General features: G+C 39.7%; 1 protein-coding gene across 14 annotated transcripts in view; it reads right to left on the bottom strand.

The window, feature by feature from the left end:
• Positions 1-315: 315 nt before the first annotated feature.
• Positions 316-12,756, bottom strand: part of LOC120571188 (sodium bicarbonate cotransporter 3-like) — a 47,247-nt gene continuing 34,806 nt past the window's right edge. For 7 of the 14 annotated variants that reach the window (XM_039819953.1, XM_039819962.1, XM_039819961.1 and 4 more), the window contains 12 exons: positions 12,449-12,694; positions 10,951-11,056; positions 10,517-10,678; positions 9,074-9,187; positions 8,675-8,836; positions 7,713-7,964; positions 7,453-7,521; positions 7,020-7,193; positions 5,610-5,747; positions 4,636-4,760; positions 3,384-3,500; positions 316-2,741 (listed from right to left, as the gene is read on the bottom strand). In XM_039819953.1, coding sequence (XP_039675887.1) covers positions 2,660-2,741; positions 3,384-3,500; positions 4,636-4,760; positions 5,610-5,747; positions 7,020-7,193; positions 7,453-7,521; positions 7,713-7,964; positions 8,675-8,836; positions 9,074-9,187; positions 10,517-10,678; positions 10,951-11,056; positions 12,449-12,694 — 1,747 coding nt within the window. In that variant the 3' untranslated portion in view covers positions 316-2,659. Of the gene's footprint in view, positions 2,742-3,383; positions 3,501-4,134; positions 4,184-4,635; positions 4,761-5,609; positions 5,748-7,019; positions 7,194-7,452; positions 7,522-7,712; positions 7,965-8,674; positions 8,837-9,073; positions 9,188-10,516; positions 10,679-10,950; positions 11,057-12,448; positions 12,695-12,756 lie in introns of all 14 variants that reach the window. The other 7 variants (XM_039819959.1, XM_039819956.1, XM_039819950.1 and 4 more) reach the window with 6 other exon arrangements.

Genomic DNA, 12,756 nt, shown 5'->3' on the forward strand with positions numbered 1-12,756 from the left:
CTTAAGTGCTCCCTCTGCAATGTAAACATAGTTTCTAAATAACCTCAACTTTTTTTTTTTATCTTTGGCATTTCTGTATTTCAGTGTATCATAACAATACTGATATATCTGTGATAAGCTAAACTAGGAGCCTCGCTAATGAGCTGTAAGTAATTATAGACATGACTTTGGAGTAACAAAAAAAGAACCATGCAAAGAAAAACACTGTCCACTCCAAGATATACTTATTTTTCACAAAACTACAGTCAAAGCTCAAGTATGAGCATCATCTCCCATACAGCTCACAGTGTGGTTTTAAATAAAGACAGAAGAAAATCACCATGTATTCACTTTTATTGCTTTGCACCAATAGGTCATCATTCAAGCTAACAACAGAATGCTATGTGCTTCACTGATGCTTTACTACGTGATGGAGTGTAAAATATTCACACTTTTGTTCTTTACATGGTTGAATCACCTCTTTAAGCTAATAAATATATATATGTTGAAACTAATGTCATGTGAAAATAGGTTATTTTTTCATCAAAATAAACATTGTTAAATTATAAGTTGGTTGGTGGATGTTCACTTTATTGTGATGATTCCACCGATCGACAACTCATACGTTTTATATCAAATGGTCCATATGTGTAAAGAAATAACTTGGGAAATACTTGTGACTTAATTAAAATCTAAGCTTTTTAGAAAATAGTTGGTTGGCAAAATGTCACCAAAATCATTTTTGATGTTTACGGTACAATACATTTGACATTCACTGAAAAAAAACAGTACCTCAATATCGATAAAAGAGCTTTTAAATGTGAGCAGATACAAGAGCTGAGAGTAGAACACACACACACACACACACACACACACACAGTTTTAAGAGTAACATTTGTAAATGGAAGATAAATCGAGTTACATCGTTTGAGTCGGTGGCTCAGGCTACGACGTTCACACAGACGTGGAATAACACTACAACAGACATAAGCCTCTGCAAATGAGCCGTGTACTACTTTACTCTTGTATAGTATTGATGGTCCATCTTTGGCATTTGTGTGCCATCACCGTGTTCCTGTATATCTGTTCTGAATACTTAAATTATCAGTACAAGACTTGCACATAAAGAGCTTTAACAAGGCACGTAAGCTATTGCCCGTATAGTCACTAGCTACACACAGACAGAGCCGATGAAACAGACACAGAAATCATTTCACCAATTATTCTTTGCCTGGATATTAGCTAGGTTCATGAGTCCATACATTGCACAGTATGGAATACTTATTGCTAAAACAGGACCGCACTTTAGCGAAACAAGAACTGAAGAAGAAGAAAGATTATGCATAAAATGACATGAAACGCTAAACATACCAAATTATCTTTACACCATACAGACATACACACTATTACCAACGACAACAACACAGACCGTATAAAAACCGGTGCATCTAACTGGGTCACGAATATTTTCTTTTTTTTTTTTTGTTTTACCTTGCAACTTACTATATTATATGATTTACATCATTTATTAAAATAGTGGTGATGCCAGAGATGTAAGGACATACAGTTGACATCTAATTATCACTGCCTTGTGACAAGAAATATCAAGTGACCACAGTCAGAAATCAGTCACGATTCCTGAGTTGTTTAACTAACACTTGAACAACCGCTCTATAGATACGGTGGGAGGAGAAGTAACCTTTTTATTAACACACTATATTCCATTTTTAGGTAAGAAACTATAATGGCAAAGTGCTTACTGTACAGTACAGACTTCATATGGCCTCATTTTTTCTAAATGTTTTAAATTAAAAGAACACACTATAAATACATACATACTTAATGATATTTAAGATAAGATCAAATACAAAATAAAACATTGAGGTTTACAGTTAAAACAACTGACCAACTTATGAACAGCAATATCAATACTGAGTGTTCCCCTGCAGACAGGAGAGAGAATTCATAAGCAGATTCTACAACGATATATGTAGTAGTGTGGTGTAGTAGTAGTAGTAGTAGTATCTACTGTATCTGAATGCACCTCTGTTTTGATTTGTGTCATTTACGGTGCCATACAAATTATGAAATATAATCAGCTGGCACGGATAGTACCTGAATGGCTTTAATCAAATACAGTAAGTTGTGAAGCTGGTGTAGTTAGGTGAAAGGTCTTAAGCCAACCTAAAATACATGGAAACAAACAGTGCAGTGCAACTCATGGTGTATGAGCTACAAAGGACATCACATGTCCAGTACTGTGATCAGCTAAAACAATAACAGTAAAATTAAAACACACAATCCAAGATCCTCACCGGTGAGGCCCCTTCCTTTGGCATCTGTGGTTTTAATGCGTGACACATTGTGACATTGAGAGAATTCCTAAACAGTGAGCGTTGGTGGGCATTAACAGCAGAAATCCTTCATTCCTCTGAGATGTGCGCTCTACAGTGCATTTTGGCAGCCATTTGTACATATGCCGCACACTTCAGGACTTGTGAAGTGTGGAGTAGGACTCACAGCCCTGGGGGAGCTCGCCTGCTGCCCCAAAGAAGGGAACTTTGCAGGCAGGTTGTGCTGCTCCAGTTCTATGCCCCCTTTACCACTATGATGGTGCTCGTCAGCAGGGTAAAGTGTTGTGTGGGGGAAGGTAGCAAGAGGGGAGGAGGGCCTCGGTTTATCACAGGAAGGACTCGGTAGTAGAACCCCCTCCTGGTGTTTCTGGGCTGACGTCGACTCTAACGCAGGCCACCTTCTCCTGGCTGTTAATGAAGAAAGACACACACAATATTAGGTGGTTTATGCAAATTTATGCTGGTAATGTGGGTGGGGAGCAACTGCAAATGTGAGATTTTGTCAGGAGGAGTGATAGTGTTCAATTACCAGTGCTCTTAGAACAGGATTGTACCACCTACAGTAAACACTGTTGATGACGGAGCTTATGTGAAGACTGTTAAAATACGCAGCTCCTAACTGAGGCAATTCTAGATTAAATGTCAACTTGTGTTAAGGTTTGTATGTATTTCCTAGTAAAGTTTAAAAGTATTCCTGCCAACATACTCAAATGAACAGCTTAAGGAGTCACACTCAAGAAGACAGAATTTTCCATGGACCTCAATTCTGCTTTAGAAATCATACTGGTGTTTATGCTGTGCAAATCTGTGATATTGGGCTATATAAATAAAATTGACTTGACTTGATCTCCTACTCTCCAGGTAGCAATAAGCCTCGGTTTATTTCACTACAGTATGAAAATAACCTTGCAGAGTCATAACATTCAGTAGTCCCTAACAGAGTAAATTAGTTTTAGTCAACATTATATTATATATTATATATCATCATATTAAAGTGATGCAGTTGGGAGGGGAGGGGCTCTGGAAAACTCCAGGAGATGGCATAGCTACCTTTCACTACGCTTGACAGGTGGGACACATGACTCTGCACTCGAGTTCACGGCTGTCCACGCTGCGGTTTTGTCCGTTTCATCAGAGATATTTACAACCAAGGGGTCAGAATCAGAACTACATGCCAAAATGCATGCACGCACACACACACACACACACACACACATGCACGCACACACACACGCACACATACTGAACACACACACACGCACACACACACAACACACACACACACACACACACACACACACACACACACACACACACACACACACACAAAGAGAAGACGGGCATGTAGACATCAAATCAGCGAGAGTGGTTCAGTGCAGACAGTTCAAACAAGCAGACACAAACATGCATATAATTAAAAAAAGATTAAAACAAATTAAAAAGCACAAAATGACTGACCAGACAGGCCACACACAGTATGTTCCATGTTACCATGTATCAAGAAATGTGGGCCTTTTGCATCGGAGTCAAAAATTTATTGTGTACACATTATTAGTTAGTTAGACAATGATAGGATTATTTCAACAAGACAAATGTTTGGCCACAGACTGTATTACCCTCAAAATAATAATAAAAAGAACACAAGAACACACAAAGCGGTGTGTTTTAAAGCCAGTGTTTCTCTTTTTTAAATAGCAGAGGACCGACAGTTTTGGCCATGCGCTAACTGTCTATCAGTGAGGAGGGTTAGAACGCAGCCATGTGGGTCAGATGTTTTCCATCAGACACACAACCCTGCTACCTCTTCTTCCATTGGGAGGCTGTGGGTCACTAGTCCTATTCTGTATGATCTGTTCAAGATGGACATAATAACACACAGCTGACTACCAGTGTCAGAATTACCATTTGTACATGACATCATGATGAATCAGAAAATGTGCTTACAGCTCCAGTTTTTTATTTACTATGATCTACATTTTTCCTTCAGGTTTCCGGACTGGTCTTCAGCCGTTAAGGCATTTATTTATTTATTTATGTATTATGGATTAGGAAATTCTTTTGGGAACTATTTACATAGTAGTCTGTAAAGAATTTTCAGACATCATAAAAATGCATTTTCATCATTTAGCTGCCTCATAAAAGTCAGACCATTAAAAAAAGAAAATATAATCATAAAAGATGAGATCGACTGTATAATTCAAAAAAGAATACACTTGATGCCTCACTAAGCAGTTGAAATAAAATTCTGCTTTTCATCCCAGAACTGGGCATCAAAGTGTGCTTTATGGGCTGCACCACTCACCTCCCTGAAAGTGCTTTCACCGGGATTTTGAGCCGGTCCAAGCCGTCAAAGCTGTCCTTCAGTGCCAACGCCTCCTCTTCGTGCAGTCTGGTCTCTTCTTCCTGATTGAAAACAGCATTGGAGGCCTAAATCACAAAATGGCTGTGACTGCAGTGAGGCAGGTAAAACACTGGTATGGGGTAACTGCCATTTTCATCTTCTTAATCATGCCATTTTTAACTCTTTAGGTTGGGTTTTACGAGATTACTTGGCTTTATGTTCACACATACTAAAATTGGCTGCTGTGAGTCTCCTCTAGTTATGCATTAAAATCGTATTCAAAAGTTTATGTTTCCTTCTCCTTTACATAGCAATGCTTGCATGGCCTTTATTATACCTCTAAAGCAGTGGTTCCCAAACTGGGGGGCCCACAGTTATAACAGGGGGAAGGGGCTGCTAACAAGGCAAGGTTTAACAATATTTGTATCTACAAAAGAGGGGCCCGGCAGGAACCACTGCTGTATAGTGTCCAGATTACAGATTATCTCTGGGGTATTGCAACTCTGGCCATTTCCAAATCTGTTTAAGATGTAATAGCAATGTGATTACCTCCACGATTTATGCTCCCAGACCCACCACTTGTATCGTAGAATTGTCACAATGACAAGTGACTGTATCGAGCACATGATTTGTGAAGCTTTGTTTACTGTAACTCTGGGAGAAATGGAGGATTTTGATGTTGTTGTAATATTATCATATTTTTGTCAATTCATCGTGGGACTGCAAGTGCAAAAGGTACTACAGTATTGTTGAACATTTACTGATCTAGCACACAAATACATAAAGTACAAAGCTAATCACAGCAATATTGTTGTATTGTAAATTTGAACATTTAGCAAAAACTAAACTTCTCTAATCGTTCTGCTTTAATTACAGTTTGACTTCATTTCACTACAAAAAACAACAACAAGTCAATAACATGAGATGAGTTTTACCAGCTTTTCTCGTTCTTTCTTCTTCTTGTCGTCCTCTTTCTTCTTCTTGCTTTCTGGTATCAAGTCATCTAGCCAGCTCAGCTCTCTCTTTGTGAAGAAAAAGTCTAGTAGCTTTCGAATAAAGACCAGCGCCAGAACCTGGAGACACGTAGACAAGGGATTTATTATCACAGATTCAAGATCACAAAATATAAATAAAATATAAAACAAAATGGAATAAAACTACAATTACCGTCTTGCGGTTGTAATCCTCCGCCAACCGGTGGCATTGTTCCTCAAATAAACTATAGCCGCGTTCCAATTCCATACTACATACTGTATACGTATGTATGTTTTTTTTGCAGTTAGTATACAATTTACATCAATGTCTGTCCAGATTTACATAATATGTAATCTAATATTTAGGACTTTGAATTTAATAAAAAGGTATTAAGTGTATTTTTTGCCGAAACGTAAACACTACACACACATCTTCAACCGAGCAGCAAAGAACAGGGTACCCCCAGGATTCTTTAAGTTAAATTAAGACTTTAAGACTTTTAAGACCCTGCGGGTACCCTGAAAGATGATCTATACAATCACCACAGTTTCAAGATTAGTGTCACCAATTCAGCCATTTGTGACATTTTGTCATAATTAGCGTATTCATTCTTGAGTTATGGCCAAAAAGCTTGAGCTTTGACCTCCAAAATCTAGTCAGTTCATTCTTGAGTCCGAGTGGACATTTGTGCCCAGAGATATCGTGTTCACAAGAATGAGAAGGACTGACGGACAATGCATAAACACATCTATTACACTGAGAAAAACATTTAATATCTTCATTTCATCTGGCACCACAAAGAACATCAATTATGTATCATGGTTATATTAGAAACTTTATTTAATCCTATTACTTCTGGACACACACTCTACTGTGTTGTGATAGTTAACAGTTGTAAATCTTAAAGCTATAGTGCGTAGTTTCTGTCTATCCCATGAGAAATTCTAAGTAATGACAACAACACTGTCGTTGCATCCACATGACACAAGCCTTCCGTGATCTCGCACCACCCCCACGCATCCCCCACGCAGTTGCTAGTAGTTAAAGGAGGACACTGAGGATTAAAAAAACATGGACTCTTCAGATATAGTAATTATCTTCACTCGAGCTTTTGCGCGCGAAAGTCGTCGGACTACCACCATTTTGTAAACATAGCCATACTGATAAATACAGAGTTTTGTGGAGCTGATAGGCTTAATTAGCTTTGTAACTGATTTGGAAATGGCTTGAATGTGATGGACGTTCATTAATATAAAATAGTTGTGCAGCGTAGCTTTAAATTGGTGAGGCTGAATTTGTATCTTTAACTTATCGTGAACTTATGTGAAGTGACTAAATGTGTGACAGTCATCGACGTTTGAAGTCATTACCATCATGGGGAATACAACAGCTGCTGAAGAGGCCTTGATGACCCAGAGCAGCACCAAACAGGTGAGCTGCACCAGGGTGAAGATATGGACCTTCCACAGCGGCACATAGCGCAGATAGATCAGATCAGGCTGGTGCTTGGAAGGCATGCCGAACAGCTTGATTCTGTCAAAGAACTACAAAGAAAATGAGAGGCTCGGTGAGGGAGATAAGAAATGCTAATGAAAAATACTGGAAAGACGAGGGAGAGAAAATTCTATACATATTTCAGAAGAGGGAACACATTTAACAAAAGCATTTAAGGAATCTGAATTACGATCAAAGGTTTGGAACTACACAGGAAAAAAAAAAGTATCTTCACAGACAGCTTATGACTGCTGTTGTGTTAAGAAAAAAGGCATATTAGATTCAAAGACCAGCAGAATAGAGTCTTACTTGAATGCCTTTGAGGGAAGAGACACCCATGTAGAGAAAGACTCCATATAGGACTGGCATAGGAATGAACTGTAAAGAGCACAAAGCATAACCCCAGTGTAAATGATTCAACTGCAGTTCAGGAAAGAAACGGCTCATGGAACATGGCATTTAGTGAAAACACGTTTAACACATTACCACTTTAGCATGTTCAATACTTAGATGAACTTCTCATTTTTGGCGATTCAAAATGAGAGGCCAGTATTATTACAGAATCTCACCTTGAGCGCCGATGTCATGAAAACAGAACAACCCATGAGGACAAAGATCATGAATCCAGTGACCCGCTGCTCCCTGATGCCCAAAAACTTGGGTTGCTCTCCTGGAGCGGAGCAGCCAGACTCCACCTTCAGGCTGTTAACGTGGGAGATGGAGAGGACGGTAGCAGCCACAAACCATGGCAGGCCCATAATGGAGCACACGCCCAGCATTACTGCCACTATCAGCAAATCCAGGTGATAGCCACAGCCTTTCTGTAAGAAAAAACAGGGAGACAGCAAGTGAGTTGGAGAGCCAGAGGGTTTGTTTCTGCAAATGTAATCCTTAAGTAAAAATAGAATTACAGAAAACAAGATTCAGGAGCATACTCTCTAAAAACTGTAATTTGCTCATCCATACTTGGAATACTGAGTTTCAAATGTTTGCTCTACGAATTTTCAAGGTGAATTAAATACATTTTTAAAAATAGTAGCACTGTGGAACCCAGAGGCATAAAAATACCTAAGAAAAAGGTGAAAGAGATTATAGTTGAAGCATTTTTGTGAGATGAGAAGGACAGACAAGAGAAATCTGATGTCTTCAACCATAATTAAGGATGACAGAAAGGGAGAGAAATGAATGAGAGCTACAGAGGAATAGAGAGGTGTAAAGGGAGCAAAGAAGGGAGAATTCAGATAGAAAATGCTGGAGGCGGCACAAATAAGTACCAAAGTAAAAAGAAAATTGAAATGAATTATATAGTACATTTGGTGAATTAATACATTTGTTTAAACATCAACATAAATTCAAAATACCACATTAAAATTATTTGGAATTTTTATGAAACTGCTAGATATTAAAGAAGGGATAGACACCAACGACAAAGATAGAAAAGACTATCTAGGATACTGTCAATTCAGAAAACCTATGTGTAACTCTAAGGATATAACACTGCCAAAAGTAAACCTCCAAAGGCCGGTCTGACCTGGAGCTTGTGCTCCTTGCGGTTGATGATGACTGCAGTGATCTGCTGGTCCATAAAGATGAGGATGGTGCAGAGCAGGGCAGGAAGTGCTGCCACCAGCAGTGTCCACCAGGGATTTTCTCCTAACGGGTCCATCAGCCAGCCTCTGTTCTTTGAAGTTGGCTGCAGGGAATAGTCAGGGATGGGCTGCATTTAGTATATTAGGCATAACATGATTTTTTTGAGAATAAATGATGATGTGAACATTATTATTATTATTTTTTTTTATAAAAGGTACTGCATTTAGACCTTTGCTGACATAAGAATGTCCTTACAGAGGAAGTAATTATGTGCGATATCACCTTGTCATTTGAACAATCATGCATAAAGATAGACATACATGCTGGAATAGATACCTACCTCAAAGCGGTCAGGGACATTAAGTTTAGGCGAGGGGATCCCCATTAGATAGTCCACCAACACCATGATCATGATGGTTATAAACACAGCAAAGTCGCTGATAGTGGACCGCACCTACCCAACACATAAGCAACACAGTTGTTTTTAATTGACTTATTTAGGAATTGCAGCTGAACATGCATGCTATTTTCTTCTACATATACACACAGAAAAAAATAATAAATAGAAGCTACTCCAATACAACCACAGTCTTTTAATTTAGGTCACTGTTGAGATCCACCAAAGTAATAACTACATTCATGTTAACAGTAAAAGCATGACAATTCAGACCAGCGCCTGCCTGCACAGAACACCAAGTGATAACAGGCTAGCTGGGACTGTGTGAGAGGATGCAAGAAGACCTTTTCTTTCTGTACACGAGACTGATACTGCATACTAATGACTGAACCAATGTAAACATTTACATAGCGTGAGAAGCTTTAAAGCCCTATCTTGCACCCGGCGCAGCGCAAAGCCCGAAGTGTCTTTGCTAGTTTAAGACCAACGCAGTTGTCAATTTCCCGTCCAGTGCCCACGTCGTTTAAATAGCAAATACACCTGTGCCCATCTTTGCGCCCATGGAGGACTATCTAATGGGGAGGTGTGTTCAGATGAATTCTTGGCGTATTGCTATCTTGAGGCAGCAGAATAATATAGATATAAAGAATAATAGCAATGCGCCAAGGTACAAACGCGCCTGGCTTTTAAAGGGAATGGGAGATGACACTCCGATTGGTTTATTGCATGTTACGCCCAAAAGTGGATCTGGACACGCCCTAAACGCACCTGCGCCAGGCGCTTCACCCCATGTGCTTAGATCGTTAAAATAGGGCCCTTAGTGCATAACTTTTAGATATTAATGAACGTCCGTTACATTCAAGCCATTGCCAAATGAGTTGCTACAAAGCTAATTAAGACTATCAGCTTCACACAACTCTCTCTGTATTTCTCAGTCTGGCTATGTTCAGAAGACTGTGTTGTCCGGCGACTTTCGCGCGCAGAAACTCAAGAGAAGATAATTACCTCTTCTGAAGAGTCCATCATGTTTTTTCAATCCGCTGTGTCCTCCTTGGCTACTATCAACTGCGTGGCGGAGGGGTGGGGCCGGTGCGAGATCACGGAAGGCTTGTATCATGTGGACGCGCCGACAGTTTTGTTGTCATTACTTACAATTCCTCATAGGGGCGACAGAAACTACGCACTATAGCTTTAAGCTAGATCTACACACTATTGCATGCACAGAGATGTAGAAAGAACACCCTGTTCAAATGTGAGTTTATTATTTTGTTTTGTTTGTTTTTGTGTGATATAAAATGGTATTGTACTTTGAAGTTCAAAGCCACGTTTGTGGTGTTAGGAGTAGTATAACAAGAGTGCACATAACAAATCTAGCAAACATCTCACCCTGGTGGGAAAATATCTCTCGGTCTTGAACTGCTTAAAAAAGGAAGACAGAAAGAAGGTGGTGAAGAAGAGGATGATGGACCAGAAGAGAACATCTGGGATGTAGGGCCCATGATGACCGCAGGCAGTACCCACAAACTCCCCACGGAGTGTTTTACACATCTAGAGAAAAAAGTAGTATTAGGTTAGTATTGTAATACAAAATGTTGATAAGCTGTTCCAGTACTGAGAGCAGTATTGGTAGCAGTTCTTTTGCAGGCTAATCCTAGCTCTAGTAGTGGTTGCTGTTGTTGCATTAGTCTTAATGTGTCTGACTTAATCTGTATGTATGTGATTTTGGCTGATGATGTCTGTTTGCACAACACATCATAGACATGCGAGTGTGGGTGTGATTCCTACACATCACACTGGAGATCACTGTGTGCTGGTCTCACCGAAACATTGAGGTTGCTCCATTGGATAGAGTCTGGGCTGTATCCTGTCCGGTTCCACTCCTGCATGAGCTGATCTGAGGCATTGACTGGTGGAGAGCACTGACACCTGGGGACAAGACAACAAATGCTGAGCAAAGTACATATGCTTATCTTGAGGTGAAAAAGAGTTTGGCTCAAGTCAATTAAAAACATCAGTTATTTTTAAATGTGTTATTTTGCAAGGGGGTAATTTTCCTTTTAGCTCTAAGGGAAGCCATGTACTGGGAACAGATCAAACCACTACAAAGAGCAGTGTGCTCATAATGGGATAGTACTTATGTGGATAGTACACTACTTTATGCAACCTTTGGCACTTAACATGACATCCTGACCTGAAGAGTGTATTAGAAAATTGACACGTTAGCTCTAATTCTGAAACAGTAGAAATTATCATCTTTAAAATTTTTTATAATTTAATAGATACAATGCATTACTAAATGAATAAATATTCATAATTAAACTGTATATACATATACTGAACATAGTTGAACAGATAAATCACTTCCGAGGTTACACGAAAACAGACGTTTCTTGGTCTGTTTATTAGTCTGCCTATAAGAGGACAAATTACATATTTAACATACATTCCTAATACAGGCTGACACCTACACTTTTATACAGGTAGTAATTTGAACAGCTAAACAACTGTACACACATATTGTAAGAATACCAATGTATGAATGCATATTAATACCAGGAAGTTGACAGAGAGTGGACAGTGCCCCACTGCACAAAAACTTCCCTCAGGATAAATAAAGTTCAATCTTATCTAATAAAATATTAGTTTTCTAGGAGTTTCATAGTTTATTCCACTAACACTTCAAAGCTTTAGTGCGTAACTTTTTGATATTAATGAACCTATCAGCTCCACACAACTCTCTTTGTATTTCTCAGTATGGCTATGTTCAGAAGATTGTGTCGTCCGGTGACTTTCCAGCACAGAAGCTCGAGTGAAAATAATTACCTCTTCTGAAGAGTCCATCGTGTTTTTTTAATCCTCCGTGTCCTCTGTGGCTACCATGGTGGCTACTAGCAACTGAGTGGGGGAGGGGTGGGGGGCGCGTGCGTGATCCGTGGTCTGTGCAGCTTCAGGTTTATAATGGACGCGCTTTGCTGTGGGCATGCTGCGGCAGATGTGTCGCGTTTGTGCTCCGTGTGTATTTCTGCCGTAGTTTCGGTTTTCCACCTCCAATGTATAGCAGCGTACAGCCACTTCCCTAAACTTTGTCTCATTCAGAGACCCAAACGGAGCTCTGTGTCTGTCAGAATGTCTGAGATCTACCGTATCAGCAGAGCAATCAATGTATCATGTGGACGCGCCGACAGTGTTGTTGTCATTACTTAAAATTCCTCATGGAGGAGACAGAAACTACGCACTATAGCTTTAAACAAGAGATTGACAAGAAAAGATAATAATATGAAACTCAAATATGAAAGTAACTTAAATCTCACTACTCACGAATACAGGGTAAGATTGTCCAAGTTGTTGTGCGTGTTGACAGGGTAGTGTTCTCCAAGGTGAAAGAGCTTCTCTAGAGCCTCGTAGATGAAGATGATGCAGATAAGCGAAGCGAAGGCCTCCTCTGTGAATCGGGTTATGTAGCAGACCAAGGAGCTAGCATCTGTGGCCACCAGGACCAGACACAGGAAGGCTGTCCACAGACCAATGCTGGTCCGCAGCGACAGGTAGGACAGGCCATAGTCACTGGGAAAGATGGACAAAGGTGACATGGAGGAGAATGGATACAGGTATACACATGCACATTA

This window comes from Perca fluviatilis, chromosome 13 (genome assembly GCF_010015445.1).
Source record: "Perca fluviatilis chromosome 13, GENO_Pfluv_1.0, whole genome shotgun sequence".
In the NCBI taxonomy this organism is placed as follows: Eukaryota; Metazoa; Chordata; class Actinopteri; order Perciformes; family Percidae; genus Perca; species Perca fluviatilis.